Raw genomic sequence first — 24,620 nt, 5'->3', positions numbered from 1 at the left:
ACCGGTCTGAACTGAATAGCATTTAGTGTCGATAGACGAGGCAGTTTTTTTGTATTGTATAAAATATATTAGTGGTTGTAGTTAGGTATAACCCTCGAGAACCCCCATGGGGCCAATTTTTTTTTAATTTTAACGTAAAAATTCTGACAAAATTTCACAAGAATCGTGTGAAAAATGCGACCTGGAGACACCAAAACGACCGACCAATTTCCCAAACAAACGAAATGCTTTGCGCTCCCTCGGTCAATTATACGCACTTAGCCGGTTTTCCCGGTGTTCACCTCTATCGGCCCAGATTGGCGCGCAAAAAGATTGAACGTTAAATATTTGTTCATGTAAAAATGTAAATATTTAACGGGCGCAATTTCTGTTTGATATTTCATTCAGGCTCGCCACGGCAAAGATAGCCTCAGCAAAAACAAACTTAAATTATAATACCCGCAGAAAATACTTTTTGGATTAAAATTAGATTCCCTAAGGGCCAGGCGAATCCAGCCAATTAAAAAAAAATCTGACTGATTAGGGGAAGGAGGGATTAAAAAATGTTGTTTTACTTACAGTCATTATAATTAATGGAAGTATGAAACATTTGAAGAAACAATACAACACCGACTAAAAATATCTCGAGACTATGAAAATTGTGAAATTATTTTGAACAAAGGAGTATAGACCATTAAGAGTAATTTTTTTGCTACTTACTAACTCGTACTCTAATGTCCAACAGATAATGTATTACGAAATAATGGTGTTACATAAAGGTAAGAAAGGTATGGAGAAAATCATTCTAAATTTAAAATGGCTCTGTCAGTGTATTACAATACAAGTACGTGCTATGCGCGTAACCTCTATGGTGCGATACATGTAAAGACGCAGGTGGTATATTACCGGCCGGTGCTGTATAAGGTTGATTAGTCCGAATCGTCGTCGATAATGACTCTGCGCCTCTTTTTGTCTCGGTTGATCGGCAATACTATTTGCTCTTCATCTTCGCTGTCGTCTGCAAGGAGATAATGAATTGATTAGACGATTTTCTAAACGACTTTCTAAATAAGTCATATATAGTAAGCAAATATAGTCAGACCTCTTCAGACTTCTTCATGTGGGTAAAGAGGCGAGCATAGGTATGCATGTTACACTACTTTCTTGCTGATACAATACAACATAGTGTCAGTCCATAATTTTGGCACTCTATTGTATAAAAGTTACCTGAAAGCTAGGCCGTTTATACGAATGTAGCCTTGAACTAAAATTGACTCGTTCAACATTAGATCATAGCAGTTTATTCACTGGTGGGGGCTAAAACTTTAAAAATAAATCTTACCTGAATCTGCTTTAGGCAAGCCACTTAAAAATTCCTCCGTATCCGGCAGTTCAGTCTGCAATGTCTTCTTAGCAAACGAGAGAAGGTCCTCACTATCATCCCCACCATTCACTATCTCTTCCTCAATCCTCGGCAGTTTCCCTCTGCTGTTCGACTCGTTCGATTCCACGCTCCGACTTCGTTTCTGACTCCTCTTGACTTCGGTACTTGAAGCGCTTTTTACGTTTTCAAGATTACCTTCTCTCATCTTTCTCAAATTGGCGAATAGGTCGTCGTCATCGCTAGATTCTGCTTTCGTATTGTCATTTGAAACTTCGGGAACGTTTTCGGTAGAAGGTTCGTCTACTGTTGGATCTATTATTAGCTCTTTATTCACAGCCTTGATTATAATTTCGCGCCTCTTTCTAATCGTTTCGAAATGTAAACTGCTAGGTATCCTCCAATATGCTTCCTAAGAAATAAACCAAAGCATGAGGAATGGTACTGTATCAAAAATGCAATTTAAAAAAGTCACTTTCTAGCAGCCAGGCTGCTACCAAAGATATTTGCCCCAACGAACAAAAAGAAGCAAAACGTATTTTGTAATACACTGAATAATCACTTTAAAAACGAAATCAAATCTGAAATTGACAAACTCATACACTAGCATTTAAAAGGCAATAATTAATTGCTTCAGTAACAAAAACATTTCTCGGCACAGAAAAAAATCATACTTAATCGAAAATTATGTATTATTCACAAGACCGAAAACATGTACTTGCTTATCACTTGCACTTACTTGCTCATCACTCGGCGGCATGATCCCAATACCCATCAAGACTTTCTTGAACATCTCGTTCTCCATGGCATCCACACACTCGCTGGACAGGGGTAGTAGGGGGATTCCTTCGGCAGTCGGGTCGAACCCTTCCGCCTCTTGGTCGAGTGCCACTTCTTCCAAACTTTCAGCTACCCACTTTAGTGGTTCCGTGAGACCTTGATATGTGAGAAAAGTAGTTTAACCACTCAACCGTCCGGCCCGCGAGACTGTTTTCCTGTCAACCGTCCGGGTTTTTTTTAGCGACACACGCCCCGCGCAGCATATTCACAATTTTCTACAAAAATTATAACTACACTGCCATCAAATTTTTTTTAGAGCTAACTATTTAGTTAGGCTACGTTGTCGCATCAAGAGAATTAGTAAATAATGCCGAAATATTCCGTTAGATGACTCTGAATTCAATTCTTTCTTCCACCCCTTTGGATAGTAAGGTTCCCGCGGACGGTTAAGAGCATATGTTTTTCGGATACTATGCTATCGTCGGACGGTCAAGTGGTTATGAGGACACTATGGAATTAATTACAAAATATTAAATTCAAAACGTTACGCCGATACGTGACGTGACCCTAATGTGCGGTGTAATCTATATTAAATTTTGATTTCAGATGTGTTCGCCGCATCCGGTCCGCATACTTACCTATTTTGAAAATTAAAGGATAAGTTTATTATATTTAAAGTGACGTGTCTATTTTGAAAAAAAAAAGGATAAGTTTATTATATTTAAAGAAATTACCATCGTCGACAGCGCTGACCAGTAACTTGGCAATCTCGTTGGCGCTGAGTTGGATCTGTTTCTTCGCCGGTTTCTTTTTGGAAAGTTCCTTGGCTTTCAGGATCTTTTTGACAGGTTTCGTCGTAACAGGAGATGACGGTCGTGAACCATCGTCGTCGGAGTCGGATTGCGCCGACGATTCGGAGGAAGACGAATCTATGATTGAAATAAAAAAGTGAGGCTACAAAAAAAATAGTTTAATTGAATAAAAAAATATATGTAACTTGAATTGTACAAATTATTTCTAGGAGTAAAATATAGGGTATATCGTTTCGGGCATAGTAAGCATTTATTTACAACCGACCCATTATTAAATACTAGACCGAGTTTTAAAAGGCTCAAGCCAACAAGGCCTACTACGAACGCCTTGACTTGATGGCTATAGTACGTTTTTTTTAGCATTAGATATAAGGTAAACAATCTTGACGAGTCTTTTAATTGAAAAACACGTTTTAAAAATAAGTTACGGCAAATATGTAACAATTATGAATCTAATACGATCATTTATATTATTCTGCTTTCATAAGTAATAGTTACTGATTTTTAAACAGCGTTTTTCAATTAAAAGACATGTCAAGATCGCTTACCTTCTTTCAAATTCTTTCTAATGCTAAAAAAACGAACTACAGAAACTAACTCTGCAACTCACCACTCGACTTATCATTATCGCTGTTGCCTTTCACTTCACCGTTGCTCTTCATTCCCTTCTGCCTCTTCCTCCGACACTGTTTCTTGTCCTGTATGATGCCCAGCTCCAACATCCTCTCGACGAAGCTTCGCTTCGGTCGCTTGCGCGGCATGCGGCCCATTATTAACAGCATCGGATCTGTAGTGGAGGGAAATGAATAGAACTCTTTACAATAGGAGTTAACGTTATCCGTTTATTGTATTGTAGTCGTTACTGGTGTACAAAAGGTGCTACGTCTAATATCATCATCATCTCAGCCATAAGACGTCCACTGCTGAACATAGGCCTCCCCCTTGGACCTCCATTCGTACCGGTTGGAAGCCACCCGCATCCAGCGTCTTCCGGCGGCTTTAACAAGGTCGTCCGTCCATCTTGTGGGTGGACGTCCTACGCTGCGTTTGCTAGTCCGTGGTCTCCACTCGAGCACTTTTCGACCCCATCGGCCACGTCTAATATAATTTCATTTAATATATTGGTTTGATTTATTATACTGCTCTTTTGTATTTCTACCTGTTATATGTAAAATGTATTTATTGCACATGATTAGGCACACCTACGATGAATAAATAGGTGCATTGAAAATATCATGTGATCATAGTAGTTAAATTTTACAGCCATAGTTACCTAATTATTATGAAAGAAAAAGGGGTTAGACGAGACTAGGACCTTAAAAAATAGAACGGCTGGCAGAAAAGTAAATTATATGTAGTTTAGAACCGAGATACACAGAGAAACAAAATGACAGAAATTGTGATGAGGTCATTGATTGCATGTATGTGTACGCCAGTTATTACGGCTTTAATTAATAATTAAAGACAACCCTCTCTTAAAATAATAATAACTAGTAAAACTCTGTGAAATATTCTCTTTCTAATAAACACATTTGTAAATTATAGATAGGCACGAACGCTTATCAACGGCTTGTTATGTATTTAAATATGACGACGTGTGTTGCGGATAACATATGTGAAAATATACGTTTTATTTTGACGAAACTTGAGGTGGATGAGCTATCTGTATGATTACGAAGCCTGCGCTGTGGATCTGAAGGTACCTATGCTGTTATTATTATATTGTTTTTTTTGGGTCAATATTTTTTTTTATTACTATTTATTAAATATGTAGATTTGACGTTCAAGAATAAGTCACCACAATGGTTTACAAGTTGACTAAACAGTGTTATCATTACACGTGTAATAGGTATTTGACAATTGGAATGGAGATAATGAGTTCAATCAACTAGGTAATTAATTATTGAGTATTTCCAACGGCGGGGTCAATGACCTCAGCGAGCCGACCGGCAGGTTATATGAACATTTTAAAGGCTTACGAGGGCTTACGTGTAGCATTCATAATTATCAATTGTCATTATTGGATTATTGGATAATGTCGCTGAGTATTAAAAGATTGATTTATCTAGTGAAAACTATTATTGTGACTACTTGTGGTTGACTGTACGTCCACTTTAAAATGATTTAATTAGGCGGTAAACGTATTTAGATATGACTTAGAATGAAAAACAAAGTGGCATTCAAGCTATTTAAAATAAATCTGGAGGATTGGAAGTCTAGGGGGGAGGCCTTTGCCCAGCAGTGGGACAGAGCTTATAGTCGCCAATTAATCTCATATTAATCATGGGTATGGGTTTTTTTTTTTGTGAAAACCTAGTCTTATACTACTTCGTAATTAATATACTAGAACAGCCAATGTTAACCGCTAACTCAATTTTTTTGTAATTTTATTTCATTTTGTAAGTTTGTTATTTTGTTTAGTTTGTTATTTAGATTTCTAGTTAAATCTATTCACGAGTACGACCCAACTGAAACAAGTGGGGGGAACACCTATGTATGTGTGGTGACCGTGAGTTGACGAATTACACTCTAAGTGATTTTTAGCCTATTAGTGATAAGAGCCAAATGACAGGTGTGTTTTGAATGAATTTCAGTTTTGAATACCTAAGTGGATTAAATCAATAAAGGGTTTTCTTGTTTATAAATTCGCGGGCCACTATGCCAAGTGGTCTACGGACTACTAACTATTGCTACGGGTTACGGCGTAGCACGTGTAGCACTGTTTCGTCTCGCAAAATACCTCTAAAATCTAAAGTTCACTCAGCAATTAATTTAAAGAGTTTTAATAATATACCTAAATTTAATATTAAAATATTAAACACAAATAAATTATTCAAATACTTAATGAAGAATTGGCAAGTTGAAATTGCGGAGGGTTTTCCAATGGGTTGTCGGTCTCGTCCGAGACGAAAGGCCCGGCTGCGGTTTACTTTGAAATCAGGGGTACGAGTAGGTATCATTCATAATGATGTTAATTTAATTACGTCATTGAATTTAATCTATCTTAATACCTTTAAACGAGCAATTCTTGTTTATTTATATATGTCGGGCATCTCGGAAACGGCTCTATTTCGGTGAAATTTGCTATATGGGGGTTTTCGGGAGCGATAAATCGATCTAGCTAGGTCTTATCTTTGGGAAAACGCGCATTTTTGAGTATTTATGTTTTCCGTGCAAAGCTCTGATTACACTTAGGTGTAAACATTTATGAAATGTGGTGGTGTCACCGTGAGTTTTGCAATTCGGAATCGGAATATATTTGTCACTCAACGTGCATGATGCACATATGCAACATGGCTCTATTGTAGAAGTTTATTATCGTATTGTTTTTTTTTATAAACCCAACTATGTAAATCAGCCTTTTTGACACGCCGCCACTGTTACCTATATACCTACATAATAATATATGCTTCATACCTATACCGTCATTCGTAGGAAGCAAAAATCAAATGAACACAAAAGGGATGATTAAGACCTGAAATAGTCCGAACTAGGACGGGTTGTGCGTAAGAACAAATAGAATTATTAGAATATCGGATTGGAATCGGCATCTGTCATGACAAAGCGACGAACGACAACGACGACTCAGCTAATTTGCACAAAACATTTGCTGCAAGCTCCACAATCAAACTGCTACGTGTGCTGTCCCTGGGCTAAATCTTGGACGTTACTTAAGTAACTTTGCGAGGTTTGCGTTTATACTATACATTTAACCAACACGGGGCAGCAGGGAAGATAGTTTTATCAGGGCAAAATGGCAGGTAAAATAGACACGCGCTTTACGCGCGGAATATGAAAACCAGCTCTTTTAGTTCCTGGATGACGTTACTGTGAATGTATTTTAACTGAAATGATTATAAAAAGTTACCAATAGAATCGCCAAACTCTTCCCAAAGCTGCCTAAGCATGTCATCCTCCTCCTCACTGAACTCCTTTGGCACTCTGTCCCGCTGCCGCTCCTTATTGCTTCGTTTGGTGGGAGCGCGAAATATGAGGCCGAGCTCTTTTAGTTCCTTGATGACGTTACTGTGAACGTATTTAAACTGAAATGATTATAAAAACTTACCAATAGAATCGCCAAACTCTTCCCAAAGCTGCCTAAGCATGTCATCCTCCTCTTCACTGAACTCCTTTGGCACTCTGTCCCGCTGCCGCTCCTTATAGCTTCGTTTGGTTTGAGCGCGGTATATGAAACCGAGCTCTTTTAGTTCCTTGATGACGTTACTGTGAACGTATTTAAACTGAAATGATTATAAAAACTTACCAATAGAATCGCCAAACTCTTCCCAAAGCTGCCTAAGCATGTCATCTTCCTCCTCACTGAACTCCTTTGGCACTCTGTCCCGCTGCCGCTCCTTATTGCTTCGTTTGGTGGGAGCGCGGAATATGAGGCCGAGCTCTTTTAGTTTTTTGATGACGCTCCGTCGCGTTCGGGTTTGGTCGATTAGGTTCTCGAGGATCCAGTCGATGACGTCTGTTCAATGCGTTATCAAAGTTATTATAAATGTGACTGTACAGATTTTGTCACGCGAAAAAGTATAACTATTAGTCAAGTGTCGTCTGGTCAAATCAAGTAGGTATAGAAATAAGCAATTTAACATACACGCATTTCTCTTATTAGTTGGGGTAAGTAAGAGGTACATATTTTATTTTGACCGGGGTTAGAGAAACAGTAAGACAAGCCCATAAATGTGGTTTCCCTTTCTTCGTCTGACTTTATTACTTCTAGGGGTAACATGTACTTATAATTCACGTACCTTGATCAGTTTGTGGATTAGATTGGTTCTCCATGTACAGGTTCCGTAGTTCCTCTTCCTGTTCCTCGCTCCATGTTCCTTTGCCCACTCTATCCCTGTCATTTATAAATATATTTTATTAGCACAATTTCTAACTGAGGAAGCGCTGGTGGCCTAGCGGTAAGAGCGTGCGACTTGCAATCTGGAGGTCGCGGGTTCAAACCCCGGCTCGTACCAATGAGTTTTTCGGAACTTATGTACGAAATATCATTTGATATTTGCCAGTCGCCTTTCGGTGAAGGAAAACATCGTGAGGAAACCGGACTAATCCCAATAAGGCCTAGTTTACCCTCTGGGTTGGAAGGTCAGATGGCAGTCGCTTTCGTAAAACTAGTGCCTACGTCAAATCATGGGATTAGTTGTCAAGCGGACCCCAGGCTCCCATGAGCCGTGGCAGAATGCCGGGATAACGCGAGGAAGAAGAAGAAGCACAATTTCTAACTGTATTTTGAATTAGTTTAACTATTCCACCGAGACAAGTGTCTCGTGTTTTGTAAAGAAAATGAATGCAGATAAATGATTGTATTTAGTTGTCGATAAGTGATTTCATATTATATAAGAGGATATATAAGAGTGATTGCTATCTATTCTTACAGCAGTATAACCTGGTATTAACAACTGACACTAAGAAAGAAAGAAATATATTTATTTACGTCAAACAAAACCAGTTAAATTAAAAACAGACTAAAGATAACAAATTATGAGGCCTACCACTAAGCACAACAAAACACTTTAAAAAATATTACTTAAAACATATAATGAATACTTACTTTTGATCGGAGTAGAGGTCGTACCCACACTCTATATCGATGGCATCCTTCGAATTAGTCCAGAAAAGTAGCTCGATAAAAACTTTAGGATTTTTCTGCGCCACTTCAGTAAATTTCCTTAGTATAAATATAGCGAACTTTTCCAACTCCTGAACAAAAGGAAACGAAATTAATTATTAAATTTATTATTTGGCTTCGTTTTTAAGAAAGTTTAAACTTAAGTTACATTTTTTTCTAACAAGTTGGATCTAAATAAGCCTTTACCAATATTTCTCAATTTCTCAATTGTAAGCGTTCCACGTGGCGGGAATTAATTTCGACCTAAATATTTAATTAAGGTCGCTTGGATTAATTCCAACCAAAGGATAAATCCGACATCGGCGTATTTTCTTGTTAAAAACATGACAACAGCAGTACCTGTTAATCTAATGCGTAAAATTTAATTATGTATAGATAAGTATAATATATGTATGGTAGGTATAATAAAATAAGAACAGTTTTTAGGCAAAAAACATTCCAAGCCTACACATTCGTGACAGTTAAGTTCTAGGCGATTTTCTGTGAGTCCACGTAATACCTTATCAATCTTATCATACCTATCTTTCTGACGCGGATGACGTTCTGTTTGCCAGTTACCAGCGCGTAATAATATTTTTTTTTATACAATATATATACGAGTATGTATATGTATATATCGACTCACGCTTGTTCGGTTTTGAACCGGGGCGCAACTGAGGCACCAGTACCAACCTTGAATTGAGGCATAGGGTTGTTGAGTATCTTCTGAAAGACCAGAAACAGAGACGCTTGGAACATCATAGCCGGTCGCTTGCAGTCCCACGCTATTCTATGCAGCATTTTCGTGACGCAATGGTTCGTGTGTGGTAGGTTCTTCTCGTAGCCGTCTAGAAGAGACGCACAAGCGCTTACTACTTTCGGGCTGCAAAATCTGGTGAAGAATTACATGTATTTATAAAAGACTTGAGTACTCAAGGGGGGTCATCCATTAATTACATCACACGTTTCGGGGGAGGGAGGGGGTCAAGAAAATGTGACATATTGTGACATGGGGGAGGGGGGGAGACACAAACTTTGTGACGTCACTTTAACTTCATCAGTAACCGAAAATTTATTTGAATTATTTTATTCGCTGTACAATTAAATAACAAGTTTTTAAAACGATAATCGTTTTTATTCGTTTAATTTTCTTTCCTAAGCAGTTTTGGGTTATAAAATTACTAATATTTATATCGTCAAAAATATTTTGATAAAATATTAATAATACTTAGGTACTTACTTACTTAATTCGATTTGGCGATTGCGTAGAACAAATGTGACGTCACACTAGGGTCCCAGGGGTTTGCCAAATGTGACCAAGTGTGACAAGGAGGGGGGAGGGGTCAAAAAACCTATAAATTCGTGTGACGTAATTAATGGATGACCCCCAATGCACAAAACATACAACAAAAAACGTCGATTATTGGTCACTGCTAGCCTAACACGCTTATCCTCGCTTCGCTCGTCGTCCCACATCATATCTTTCAATTCTGGCAGAACGCCGCGAAAATTTGTTGAAACGCGTTAGAAGTAGTTCTAACATATTTTAAAGCATATTCTAGATTCCACCTCGACGCTTTGTAATAAATTGTTTTGGCCATTAAAAACTACTTTTAATTTAACCATGGAATCATAGTAGGCACGTACCCAAAGTAGTGAAACTGGGGAGGATGCATTCTAAAACGGATTTAGGTTAACTTGATCAAGGAAATCGCTGCTCATGCTCCTGTAGTGCAATTCAGATTTCGAGAGTTGCAATTTAGTGTACCGAAAATCATAAGCGCCAGTCATGCAAGCAATAGCTCATCTAGTCTGATCGGGTATATTGGTGTGCCATTAATTAATGTTAGATATTTTGACATACTAGTCGTCGAGTCTGGCAGCCGAATTTAGACGCGACACACTTACTCGTACCTCGCTTTTGGTAGTAAGGGGTCATCCATTAATTACGTCACACCAATTTCTAGGTTTTTTGACCCCTCCCCCCCCTTGTCACACTTGGTCACATTTGGCAAACCCCTCCCCCCCTAGTGTGACGTCACATTTTTTCTACGAAATCGCCAAATCGAATTAAGTACCTAAGTATTATTAATATTTTATCAAAATATTTTTGACGATATAAATATTAGTAATTTTATAACCCAAAACTGCTTAGGAAAGAAAATTAAACGATTAAAAACTATTTTCGTTTTAAAAACTTGTTATTTAAATGTACAGCGAACTAAATAATTTAAATAAATTTTCGGTTACTGATGAAGTTAAAGTGACGTCACAAAGTTTGTGTCTCCCCCCTCCCCCATGTCACAATATGTCACATTTTTTTGACCCCCTCCCTCCCCCTAAACGTGTGACGTAATTAATGGATGACCCCTAAGGTAAATCTAAAACATGATAATTTAATGACATTAATTATATCTACAAACGCGAGAGTTTAAAGTGTGTCATAGAGTCAGACCGAGAAGTCTTCAGCGATTTTGATAGTCCACGCGCAGTGCAATGGTAATTTTAAACGTCAAACTTCTATGAAATTATGACGTGTAAATAACACTTGCACTGCGTGGGCTCTCAAAATCGCTGCAGACTTTTCTTGGTCTAACTCTAGTTTCTTTAGAAAGGTGCGGAATCTTAAAGAACCGTGTAACTTATGTCGAAAACATACCTCTGAACAAAATCATTGAAATCAAAGTCTGTTTCAACTATAGCTGCACTTCGTTCCTCTTCTTCCTCTTCGTCTACAAAGAAAACATTTAATAATTAAAATTTAATTAAAATTGTCCTAAATAACTTAATTATAGAAGGGTTGTTTTACCTTCCTCGTCGTCCGTATTTTCTTGATTATTTTCCTCGATCACCTCTGAAAATGTAATTAGGATATATTTTAATAATTCAGTAAATATTTCTAAATTAGGCTTCATCCGCGAAGTTGTCTAAAAATAAATTAATTCTATTACGCACGACAAACGCCAATCGAGAGGCTGGTGAAATATATCAGGAAGAAAGATGCGAATGATTCGTCACGTGAATTTTGAAGTTTCCATTGGCGTTTTCTAGAAACAACTGTCACTTGGCCCCTAAGAAACTCAATAGAACTAACCTGGCACTTCGACTCCTAAATCGGTCCCGTAAATGGTCTCCAGCATTTCTAGCTCCTCTTCTTGCTGAATGTCGCTCGCGCCGAATATACCATCCTCCGGCCACACTTCTCTGTTCAGTGAACAATTAGTAATTATACAAGTGAATAATGTTTTTTTTGGGGAGATAATACAAGTGTAAGGAAAAGACAGTATGATGCTCTCTTCTAGTCTCTCTTCCTTCTCTCCGTGACTGTTGCCAAAATATGTAGGTAAGTATATATAATTATTCGAAGTGTGTGCTGACCACATAAAAGCCGTAATAAACTTAGAAAAATCAGTTGAATTTAGAATTTATTGGGTGAGAATACGTTAAACATTTTAATGAGATTTCCAATGTCTTTTACGGTTGTAATGCGTTAGCGCAGCACGGTGGGGGAAGCGAATGCGAATGTTTTTGCGTTTGGCAAACATATGAGATAATGTGGGCCCACATTTACAAGAATACTAATTTAATAAACATTATCAAGATAAGTATAACTAATTGGTCATATAGCCGCCACGAAGGAACTTCTACTGCGTATAAAGCCAATATGTGGGATGCGGGATTCTCGCTCGAGGCAATGCGTCACTAGTGATGGATTTTATCAATAAATAATTGTTATTTTAACTGAACATTATAAACAACAAACTGGAATGAGTAGCTATGATTCACAAAATCACCGGTGAGCTACGGTCGCAGCGCTACGTCGTAGCCGATAACATGGATTTCCCGGTATGTAGCGAAACTGCTTCGTAGAAACAAAACGACAACGTGTCGTGATTAGCGCTGAGTGGGTTAAGTAATGTTATAAATATTGTACATATTTTTGCTTGTTAAAATGTAACGCCTCGATAAAGTTTCATTTACATATTATAAAAAGCACACACATATATTAAAAATATTTTACTGCAGATTTTACTAAATTAATTAAATTTACAAATTAAAACTCGAGCAAGTATTTCAACAAATATTGATCTCTGTTGTCTTGACCATTTTAACGATGTGTTTTTGATGTAAAATATCCATAAAGTTAAACCAAAAAAGTCTGCAGCGATTTTGATAGCCCACGCAGTGCAAGTGTTATTTTAAATGTGAAATTATGACGTATGAATAACACTATCACTGCGTGGGCTATCAAAATCGCTGCAGACTTTTCTTAGTCTTACTCTATCATATTTTACATCAATTCGACTACAGTGGACATATTTTATACAATAAACTTTTTTTCATTTTTTCATTTTCATTTTTTCATATAAATTTTAAACAAAGCAAATACCTATTATGTAACATTTACAAATAACTTGCATTTATCGAATGTATCGTTAATGAACGTAAGTACACAAGTAACATGCTGGTATGTTGTTTAAAATAAAACATTCCTACATCAGTAATTAAAAGGCATGACGAGTGCCATTCTACGAGGCCAATGCGAAGTTACATTCTGACGTCAAAATTATTACATTTTGTTATCATTCGCCCGTCCGTCTAGGTCGCCCAATATATGTACGAGTGAACAAGTATGAGTGAAATGCACCTGCGAATGATACTAAAATGACATCAATTATATATCGGAATATAAGTTGAAGTTGGCCTCCCGTTAATGACGTAGGACTTTGCAACTCGTATCACTCACTCATGTTAAAATATATTTAATTATAAATAACGAAGTGAAGATATGTGTTATTGGCAGGTAACAGTTTTGTTATTATTAATTACTGAAGTGATATGACCGTTCGGAATATCTTTATATGTATACCTATGTCGATATCTGATATTTTACGTGTATATCCCTGCTATTATTACCCAGTAATGAATGAATACAATCAGAATAGTTCGGAAAAATACTTGTTTCAACAATATACGTTACGATACATGCGCTAAAAGTAGGCAACGTGTGGCGACAAATTAAAACACGACCGAAAGGAGTGTTTTAAATCGACACCAGTTGCGAATCACCTATTCACACGTGGATGAGCGTGGTAAAGAAGCACCTTATGTACTTTCTGTAAAATAATCATCATACACAGTAGGTCAAACGAATGCACATTTGTTGTTACTATATATACTCTGTATCTTTAAGTATTTAAATAAAAGTAAACAAAATCTACCCTCAAATGGCTCCTTAAGCCAGTTGAGGGTAGATGAAAACATTACATGATCAAATAATGTAGGTTAAAGTCAGGTCGTTCAGTGACCGATCCAGGCGGTTTCGTATTTGGTTGGTTAACCAATAAATGTTGTTTAAATGTATAAATTGTTTGTTTACTTTTATTTAAATACCTAAAGGTACAGACTATAGATACCTTACAAATATAAGAAGGTTTGTGTAACGTTGATGGTTGTGGTTGTAGTTATTAGAAACATGCACACGATAATTAAGAAGTGAATAGAGTAGTGACGTACCTCGCGGCGCGCAGCATCCCGACGGCGTCCTCGAATTTGTATTCCCGCATCAGCCTTTGAATGCTCTTCATGCACGTTTCCCTGCAGACAAATCATCGTGTTTTTCATTGGACAGATTGCGAATCTGGGTTAGTGAGCATGTTTTCATGGAAAGGATTTCAAATCTAATTGAAACTTGTTTTTGTTAGTAAGCATGTTTTCATAGAAAGGATATCAATTTTTGAAGTGAAGACTTCTTTAGCGGCGCTGTGCACTTTTTGTGATGGGGAAAAATGTTAAATTCGCGACAGCGCAAGACGTAAGACGCTTCATAAGACGGACGCGTGACCTGATCGACAAACTGTTACAATGTCATTGAGTTTTCACTTCTGCCGGCACTCCCGTAGTGCAACCCGTTGTTTTTTTAAACAAAGAGAACAGAGAACAATTTGATAGTGTCAGTAATAGGTACTTAAGTGTAAAGGGGCAGAAATGACGTGACAGCTTCTTCATACAAGCGTAGTCCCCATTTTACTCTTTTAACATTACCTGTAGAAAATACGTTTACGCAATTTGATGTATATTAACCACAGCTATGGCCTGCAAAGGCCAAAGACTCTCTTCTAAAAAACTATGGATGGTGAAACCATAAACTGTGAAAATAGATGTCCGTATATTTAATCATATTTATAGTAGAGTGATTTATACTATATACCTACTAGATGCTATAAATATACAGCAATGTGACTAATTAAGTAAGTATAAATATCATATAATTTTTTTATCAGTATAAACCTTTGTGACAGAACTTATGGGCCGACCTTGTAATTTGATGCAGCATTTATTTTTATTACAATAATTTTTAAAAGGCAAAAATAACTGTGCCACCACACACTATCGGCCAATACACAAATTGCGACGATTAAATCTGAGAATTGCAATACGAGGTCATTCAAAATATCGGAAAATCTCATCGCGTGGTATTTACAAAACGAACTCGCTATTTTAATGGCACTTTTATTAATTGCATAATTGCATTAATACAAGTGCCATGAAAACAATTAAATTTTCATTAATAGCATGCATAAAATACCCAAGTAGGTATAAGTGGTTAGCCCTGATCCGTTATTATTTCGCGGATTAGCAATCATTTTGTTTGCATTTTATTTAATCGAAATTTATTGAATAATCCGTGGTATAAGTACATAATCTTGCGCATATACATTTTATTGTAGGTATGTTGACTTTCAATATAAATTGTTAACACAACATTTTTCTCTTTATTCTAGACGCTGTTGGATGATAAAGGCAGTTACTTTTTTAACATTACTTACTTCTGCTGGTCGACGGTATGATCGGAGGCGGCGTCAAACGGCAGCGAGCATTCGTCAAAGCCGGCGCCGAGCACAACAGCTAACTACGCACGCAGCCCTTCTCACGCCAGCCAACACTATATGCTATAAAAATACTTACTTCTGCTGGTCGACGGTATGATCGGAGGCGGCGTCAATCGACAGCGAGCATTCGTCAACGCCGGCGCCGAGCACAACAGCTAACTACGCACGCAGCCCTTCTCACGCCAGCCAACACTATATGCTATAAAAATACTTACTTCTGCTGGTCGACGGTATGATCGGAGGCGGCGTCAATCGACAGCGAGCATTCGTCAACGCCGGCGCCGAGCACAACAGCTAACTACGCACGCAGCCCTTCTCACGCCAGCCAACACTATATGCTATAAAAATACTTACTTCTGCTGGTCGACGGTTTGATCGGAGGCGGCGTCAATCGACAGCGAGCATTCGTCAACGCCGGCGCCGAGCACAACAGCTAACTACGCACGCAGCCCTTCTCACGCCAGCCAAAACTATAAAAATACTTACTTCTGCTGGTCGACGGTTTGATCGGAAGCGGCGTCAAACGGCGGCGGGCACTCGTCGACGCCGGCGCCGAGCACAACAGCTAAGTACGCACGCAGGCCACGCAGCCCTTCTCGCGCCGGCCGTCACATCTGTTATAAGAATACTTACTTCTGCTGGTCGACGGTTTGATCGGAGGCGGCGTCAAACGGCGGCGGGCACTCGTCGACGCCGGCGCCGAGCACAACAGCTAACTACGCACGCAGCCCTTCTCATGCCAGCCAACACTATAAAAATACTTACTTCTGCTGGTCAACGGTTTGATCGGAGGCGGCGTCAAACGGCGGCGGGCACTCGTCGACGCCGGCGCCGAGCACAACAGCTAACTGCGCACGCAGGCCACGCAGCCCTTCTCGCGCCGGCCATCACATCTATTATAAGAATACTTACTTCTGCTGGTCGACGGTTTGATCGGAGGCGGCGTCAAACGGCGGCGGGCACTCGTCGACGCCGGCGCCGAGCACAACAGCTAACTACGCGCGCAGCCCTTCTCACGCCAGCCAACACTATAAAAATACTTACTTCTGCTGGTCGACGGTTTGATCGGAAGCGGCGTCAAACGGCGGCGGGCACTCGTCGACGCCGGCGCCGAGCACAACAGCTAAGTACGCACGCAGGCCACGCAGCCCTTCACATCTGTTATAAGAATACTTACTTCTGCTGGTCGACGGTTTGATCGGAGGCGGCGTCAAACGGCGGCGGGCACTCGTCGACGCCGGCGCCGAGCACAACAGCTAACTGCGCACGCAACTCTTCCCACTCCGGTATTTCTACTCGGCTCGGTTGGGACTTTTCTACCGCACGCTTCTTTTCTGTCAAGTTGATCATAATTTTAGAAAATAATTCAGTTGCGTTGTTTTATTAGAGTTCATCATCGTACAACTAACTCATGTGAAAAATTTCATAACAGTTTCATAACCTTTATCGAACAATGATGGAAAATAATTATCCTCTTAAGGTCCATGTTCCTATGCATGGTTCTAAATAGTTCAATGTAATTTAAAAAAAACTATTTTTAATTTCAACACAGTTGTAATTATTTTGTTTCGTTCGACTTATAAAATAAAATAAATTCAAACATATTTGATTTAAATTCATTTGCAAATTTCCTTTGTGTGATAACGAGCCTTATGAGGTTATATTGTCATCAATGATTCAATTTGCCTTGTAAATGATCGTTTGCTAAGATAACCGCATAAAAATAACAGTCTGTATTAAAGCCTTATCCCAAAAGGTTTTTAGTAAAGCTTTGAAAATACTTGAAGCGCTGCAGGCGTCCGGGGAAAAAAGCAACAGTTTTCGAGCTCGAGTTTCGGAGCGCATGTAACCTGTATCTATTTTTTAATTCACGAAAAATAACGTTGCGCATATGAAATATGATTAAAGCGCGCCTCAAACGAAATATTCGTTAAAATAAAAATAGCAGGTAGGTAATCTTGTTCAAAGTTTCTTATTTCATGAAATGCTGCATGTATGAATTGTTTGATTACCTAAGTATTTTACAAAACGCTACAGGTATATCAAATTATCGATCTTTTTTCATAGCGATGCGTTTCCTGATTATAATATTAGGTTATGAATTTGATCTGGATTTGTGATCAGTTACTGATTTTGTATAGCGCCGTGTTACGGTCACAATAATTCGAATTACGATACCTATAATTCGAATACAATGCCACAAAGTATGAAATAAAGGAAACATGGAAAATCCAATGCTTCTACGAGTCTACAGGAAACCAGACCGCCGCCCAGTCAACTGAGCTATCGTATCGGGATTTACCCGTCTGCAGCGAACATAATTCACCATAATAGATCCATTTAATTTTAGTTATATCATTTCGAATATTGAAGTTATCGAAACTTACGTTTTAAATAACAATTCCAGTAAATCCCTCCATGTTATCGAGGTTCAGTGGATTATCATTTTCGAAGCCGATAAAACTAGCTTAATATGACGTAACATGTTTTTGTCAAAATTTAGCGAGACCGGCGTGGAATTACACGGAAAACGTTCAAAGTTTTTTAAAACTATTTTCTACCGATAGATTTGAGATTCAATTACTTTTACAGATATGGTTCCGACGAAGCCGAACCGCAATTTGGCAAATAAAGAAAATGGCACACTTAATCATTGACCACGCGAGATATGGTAGTGTTTATAGGATGCCCCACGTTTATTATAGCAGGTACATTTTAAGTAGGTATGTATTTTTAGCGTATATATTATGTTGTTATCGGATGTATCGTAGCTTGCTTATAACAAAACCAAGCCATTTACAGTAAAACACTTACTTTTGGATTTCGCTTTCCTTTTAACTTTCTTCTGCACGACTAATCCCGTTTTCTTGACGTAATGTTCCAGCATTTTTAAAAATAAATGAACCGTTTCGACTAAATCTACGAGATAGGACCTGAAAATGACATTTTATTAGCAGACGTTAAACATTATAAATATTACATTGATAATGTTATCTAAAAATGTTTTTTTTTTAACTTACTTTTTAGGCTCCTGATATTCTAAATAATTTATACATAGAATTTTTAGTCTGAAAAACTTCGCTTTTGATGACGTGCATTACTGATCATTGATAGGTATGTATGTGATAGTTCTCAAATGTTTCGTTAAGTTCATTATTATTTATTAAGTTCTTTTATAACTTATTTAATTTGCATTTATTTAAATGAACAAAAAAATACATCTAACGCTGCGTTTATTTCTGCGAATGAAAGCAATAACATTCCGAAGTAATAAAATTTAACAAAAACACGTTGTTAAAATATCTCTCTTAATAAATACCTTGGCATTTTATTTTCGTCGTAACTTAAACACGTCGTTAAAATAAACTCTCTATATTCTAAAACGTAGAAAATGTTACTCTTCAGTACTTTAGCGGACTCTTTGACACTAGGATCCGTACTTTTATCCATTGCCAGCAATGTGTTAAGAAGTTCTTTATACGCCCGGAGGGCTAGATGTAATCGGCGTACCCATACGGCGAATTTCTTCTTTTCAACTTTGATCATGTCGTAATATTTCTCCATTTGCTGTTGCACGTAGTGGAACATTGGAACCGACATAGTTTCGCTAAAAACAAATGTAGAAGAAACAAAAATGAGTACCACATTTGTACAACGTGTAAGCATTGCGATACAACGATTAAATGCCGCCAACATCCTTGTTTGGTATAAACGCCTTAGGGTCTCCCCAGAGCGGCTACCGTGAAACCAAAATTCGCAAATTGCGGGTATATTTCTCTTTTACTACAATGAAGGCGTAATTAGAGTGACGGAGAAAAATCCCCCAATTAGCGAACTTCGATTTTCGCGGTTATAGCCCTGATATCTCGACGCGCATTCGGCATAAGCCGATAGGAAATAGCTTTATGTCCGCGCAATAAGAGCGAAAAAGTAGTCGTTCGGTTCGGCTCGCCTTGGCCGGCGCTTGCTCGCGCGTCGACAGCTTTTTCGCTCTTATTGCGCGCACATAAAGCTTTTCCCTATCGGATTGTGCCGATTCCGCGTCGACATATGTGGGGGAACCCTTAAAGGGCCTACTTTATTTTAGATTTATGCTAGGTAGTTATTAATTTAGTTAAGTACCTCTGTATATTTAATTATGTACGTAAGTGGTTAAGGGGTAGTGAACTGTTCTGTTCTCACCTGACCAAGCCAACTTGAAAATCATGTCCCCTGTTAAACTCCATAAAGAATTTGACGGCCCACAAGTAGTACGATTCGTCATTCTGCTGGGCCTTGGATCTCACCAGGACATCCTTTACGTAGTGCATTAGAGGGTTGTATGCACTGTTTAGGAATTCTATGCAGAATTCCTTTAAAAATAGCCTGTAATCATTATTTACGATAATACGACGAACAAAAATATATTTCAATATAAGTATACACGGTGTAACATGAGTAAACCGAATAATTTTAACAGCGTATTCCTGATCATATTTAGAGACAAAAATGTCCTATAAACTTGTATAAATAAAAAATAATGAATTCGTACTAGTGGCTCTGGAACACCGGCCTAGCGCTCAGAACTGAGCTACCAAATCTTACCAGATTGCGGCAAATATGTATGTCTATAGGGTTCCGTACCTCAAAAGGAAAAAAACGGAACCCGTATAGGATCACTCGTGCGTCTGTCTGTCTGTCCGACCATCCCCCCCCCCCTTTATCTCTGAAACTACTTGGCCTAAAATTTTGAAAAAAAATAAACAAAATAGTACTTTAAGTACCTATAGATGACAGGAAAACCTATTAGAAATGTGCAGTCAAGCGTGAGTCAGACTTATGTACGGAACCCTTGGAACGCGAGTCCGACTCGCACTTGACCGGTATTTTTTTAAAGTTGTAAGACTTACACTAGTTATTATACCGTCGGGTGACAAGCAAAAGTCACTAAGTACTATCAAAAAATTAAAGTAACAATGCACTTTATTACACTTGTAACACGGTTTATTTTCCAATCATTTCAACGGCGTTAGTTAGTGACTTTTGCTTGTCACGCGAGGATACCGTAATGCAGTTACTAATTATCATACACGAAAGAGCTTCTAATAATTCTGAAATAAACGACATGTCAGGAAAATCCGTGTTAAATAAAGATTGGTCTTACCTAATAGCAAAAGCTGATCTTCTTTCCATAGTCCCACTTTCACCCGGCCTGCGATTCTTTGGCTTGACTAAATTAGACTTTTTACCCCCGCTAAAGTCTAGATTAGAAATCTTGTTCAATGGCTTCAGACAGATGATTTCATTTTCAGATATAGATTTCATGTTTTGTACTACGTAAGTACCGCCAAAACGGGAATGCCTAAAAGTAAGTTGACTCCTAATTAGTTAATATCATTCACAAAACGATACTACTTATTGACTTAAATTAACAAATTTAATGAACTAGATGACGCTGCACAATTCCTTCCATATTGTGGTGACAAAACAGTCAGACATACAGTGTTCGGCAAACTTGGTGCGACGCTGCGGGATTCCTACTAGAAATCTTAATATGGACATGACACAAACGCCGCGATCTCGGTCGAAAAAGTAATTTGAGTAGTTGAATATTAAATGTTATTTATTTATAAATAGACGTTTGAACACGGAATAAATGCATAAATTGTATCATTATTATTTAAAAACATTGATACACTTTAACCGAGTATTATTTCAATTTCCCGTATAAACTAAAAGTCATACTTCTTATATTTTTTTTTGCACCTGTGTTAAATATAGTATTGTTTAAAATATACTTATCTAAAGTAATAAACAACCATTTACCCGACTACCTGGCTTGTCGAAGGTCACAGTTGGATTTTCTATTGTTTGCGTCTAAATTAAACTAGGACAAAAAAGACGGCAAACAGTGTCCCTTTATTAGTTAATTCTATCCTTTTCTAGTTTAATGATAAGGAATTGGTTTAGAACCCATTTCTAGTAGAAAATATGTTAATTTATATTCCTGAACTTAATGGTCACAAGTGATGATTTAAAGTTTATTTGCTTAGTGTTTACCTAGTTATTGTAAAACCTTCACCCCTGTTCATTATTATATTTATTATACTGTAATATAATTTTATTTCATTAACTTATTAAAATTAGAAACATTGTAGAAGGAAATAATACAACGCGAACCCCGGAATTCCCACGGCATATCCATATTAGCATAATGATTGAGGTCATTAACCCCGTGCGACACCAAGCCTGCCGAACACGACATTAACACTTGGTAAACAAGTTACCGCTTAATGTACAGTCAGCAAAACTATTCGCTTGGTGTACTTGAAATAGTAATAGAAAAAGTTTATTTGGTGGCAAAATAAAAATTAACCTAAAAATACATCTTATTCTAATTCTAATACCAAAATGGATGCCACTCAGCATTTGCCGAAGCACATTTGCAAACAAACTTTGTTGCAGGTATAGGGCCTTATAGTTCTGCTATGTCTAATTCGGCTACAAATTCGTGGCTACATTATGTATTCTTTTTTTTTCTTCATTTGTTTATAAATGATAAAAATCAAATTGTACTGTAAAATTATACAAAAAATGGTTTTCATCCAAACCTTGATGTTGAAAACTGCTTAACTTTATTGAGCCGCTGCTTATTCTCCGACATCCTTATAGTGAGTAACTCTTGTTCATCCCTCAGTTTCTCATCTGCGCTCCGCTGCAGTGCAGCATCAGCCAAGCCAGTGGGATTCTGTTCCCGCAGCAAGTGGGATATGATCTCTAGGATATGCATGAAATATTGCTTTTCATTTTCTGATGACATGTACAGGATTATGTCTAGTATGCCTGATTGATTTAATGCCCACAGCACCTAAACAATGAAATATATTTGATGTTTAAGTGAAAGATGCAATGTGCCTGCTTTGAAGTAAGAGTTTACATAAGGAAAGTACACACATATATGATAGATATGAATAAATATATATTGGGGACATCTTACACAGATCAACCTAGCCCCAAACTAAGCAAAGCTTGTACCATGGGTGCTAGGCGACGATATACATACTTATTATACATAGAAAACACCCATGCCTCAGGAACAAATATTAGTGTTCATCACACAAATAAATGCCCTTACTGGGATTTGAACCCAGGACCATCGGCTTCGCAGTCAGGGTCACTACCCACGAGGCCAGACCGGTCGTCTGTCAATGTCACTGAAATATGACACATAAGACATGGTGGTCGGCGCTTACGTCGCATAGTACTGCATTAGTATTAGCACGACGCCAATAGCGGCGTACGCGCCTACTGCCATAAGGTCTCTTTTGATATGGATTGTCACAATTTGTTGAGTCAGATAGACCTCTAGTTGGTTGGGTAAATGTGATAAACATGTAACAAGACTGAATTAGCTTTTAGCAAAATTATGTGTTATAAATGTAACTATATCTAGTTACATTTTTGTAAATGTAACTATATCTAGTTACATTTTTGTAAATGTAACTATATCTAGTTACATTTTTGTAAATGTAACTATATCTAGTTACATTTTTGTAAATGTAACTATATTTAGTTACATTTACATCCCAAAAAATGCACAAAATAATATTATCCAGAAATGATATGTAGGATCCAGATTGTTCCAAACAAGTATTACAAGTAGAATCCATTACATGAAACCCAAGAGATGACACAGACATGTTTGTGGAAGTCATTAAGATCACGGTTGCTCTTACTTGATCGTGCACACTGGCATCATTCTCCGGCCGCCGTTCCTTGTCCAAGTCCGAGGGCACATGGAGCACATTCCTGATGAGGATTAGTATTCTCTCAATGATCAGCCCTGTGTCTTCATCTCGTTCACTCCAGTCCTAATCATATAAGAACTAGCATAAGAATTAAATCAACTCCAGGTCCTAAACAGAATCGCAATAAGGACATCATGGTAAGGCCCCTGGTGGTTAGACATGCTGAAAGAGATCCGGAAAGAGAACCCGAGTATGCAGACATGCCAGAACAGAGCTCTGCGGCACTGACATACAAGGAGACTCGACTCCGGGTAAACTGATAAGAGGTACAGGCAAAGAAGAAGATAAGAAAGAAATAACATAGTAAACAAATGGATAAAGAAACAAAAGCAGTTAATTTGTTAACTAAAATTAGATGGAGTTAACTGAAATATGTAGGTATGTGCCTATCTATTATGAATTACAGAATTAAGCGCATTTTACAATAAGCCTCAATTTATGCATGGCAGATGCGATAGAGTCTGTCCGGAGCCATCCATATCCACGAGGAGCCTACAATACAAATGTGAAATGCACTCTGAGGCTACCTGGTCAGTGGAAATCATATTCATATGTTATCTTTCCTTTTTCCACAGGCAAATTGGGGTATATTGTATATACAATGGAACCTTAAATGTAAATGGCAAACATTGTCTTATGAAAAGAAGTGAATAAGCAAACAAAACTACTTACAATTTCCAGGATCTTAGTCAACTTCTTTGCAAAAACATTCCAAGTCTCAACTTTGGTGAATGCTTCTTCTTTATAGTTCTGCAGATGGAGTAATATCAGCAGATAATTATGTCGGGCAGTTCGCTCAGTTGGCACTTCTTCTCTGTACAGCAATAGCGCTGGGTTTGTTAGGTTAACCAGAAGCCTAGAATAAAATGATAGAAATATTAAACTTCATAACTGAAATCTTAATGGCTTAAAGTAAACTTTATAAACAATAATAAAGTTCGAAGTACCTCAGAGTAACTTCAAACAGTTCAGTGTTTTCCCAGTGGTCAATCAACATAGGTATTAGATCAGTCTGCAACACTTTTGTTTGACCGAAATGTCTCCGAATTTCGTGGTCCTCGCCATCACGACGTAAGTATCTTATTAAGTCTTTTACCGTATTAAGAGTGTAGTCGTCTATCAAGTACTTCCCGGTTCTCTTGTCGAACGTGCCCAGTGCATTGCATGTTGCAGAAAGTTCTGCAGAGAGTAGTGAACTCATTTTGCTTTGAATATGCTTAACCGTAACTAAAATCTAAGTTAATTACGCATTATTGGCGTATAAACTCGAGAGTAATTACATTTAAACTTTAAAGCACTTTAAAAGAATTTGTTTGCACATTATTATTCTTTCAACACAAATGACATTATGATGACAGTCTGGTT

General features: G+C 37.8%; 2 protein-coding genes across 2 annotated transcripts in view; both read right to left on the bottom strand.

Annotated features, from left to right (window-relative positions):
• LOC134664557 (ubiquinol-cytochrome-c reductase complex assembly factor 1) overlaps window positions 1-24,620 on the bottom strand; it is a 460,862-nt gene that overhangs the window by 51,845 nt on the left and 384,397 nt on the right. The gene's annotated exons all lie outside the window — the stretch shown is intronic.
• LOC134664565 (protein timeless homolog) lies at window positions 599-24,578 on the bottom strand. The gene is made up of 22 exons (XM_063521279.1): window positions 24,203-24,578; window positions 23,928-24,111; window positions 23,184-23,318; window positions 22,059-22,315; window positions 20,612-20,809; window positions 19,651-19,833; window positions 18,788-19,075; window positions 18,283-18,401; window positions 16,646-16,802; window positions 14,093-14,173; window positions 11,670-11,779; window positions 11,385-11,429; window positions 11,235-11,307; window positions 9,269-9,467; window positions 8,519-8,667; window positions 7,710-7,804; window positions 7,217-7,426; window positions 3,563-3,739; window positions 2,875-3,069; window positions 2,100-2,296; window positions 1,322-1,772; window positions 599-997 (listed from the first exon to the last, which is right to left on the bottom strand). Exons 1-22 carry the CDS (start codon window positions 24,454-24,456, stop codon window positions 909-911), a joined length of 3,846 nt encoding a protein of 1,281 aa, XP_063377349.1. The 5' UTR covers window positions 24,457-24,578; the 3' UTR covers window positions 599-908.

This window comes from Cydia fagiglandana, chromosome 5 (assembly GCF_963556715.1).
Source record: "Cydia fagiglandana chromosome 5, ilCydFagi1.1, whole genome shotgun sequence".
In the NCBI taxonomy this organism is placed as follows: Eukaryota; Metazoa; Arthropoda; class Insecta; order Lepidoptera; family Tortricidae; genus Cydia; species Cydia fagiglandana.
This window is presented reverse-complemented; position numbering and strand designations above follow the sequence as displayed.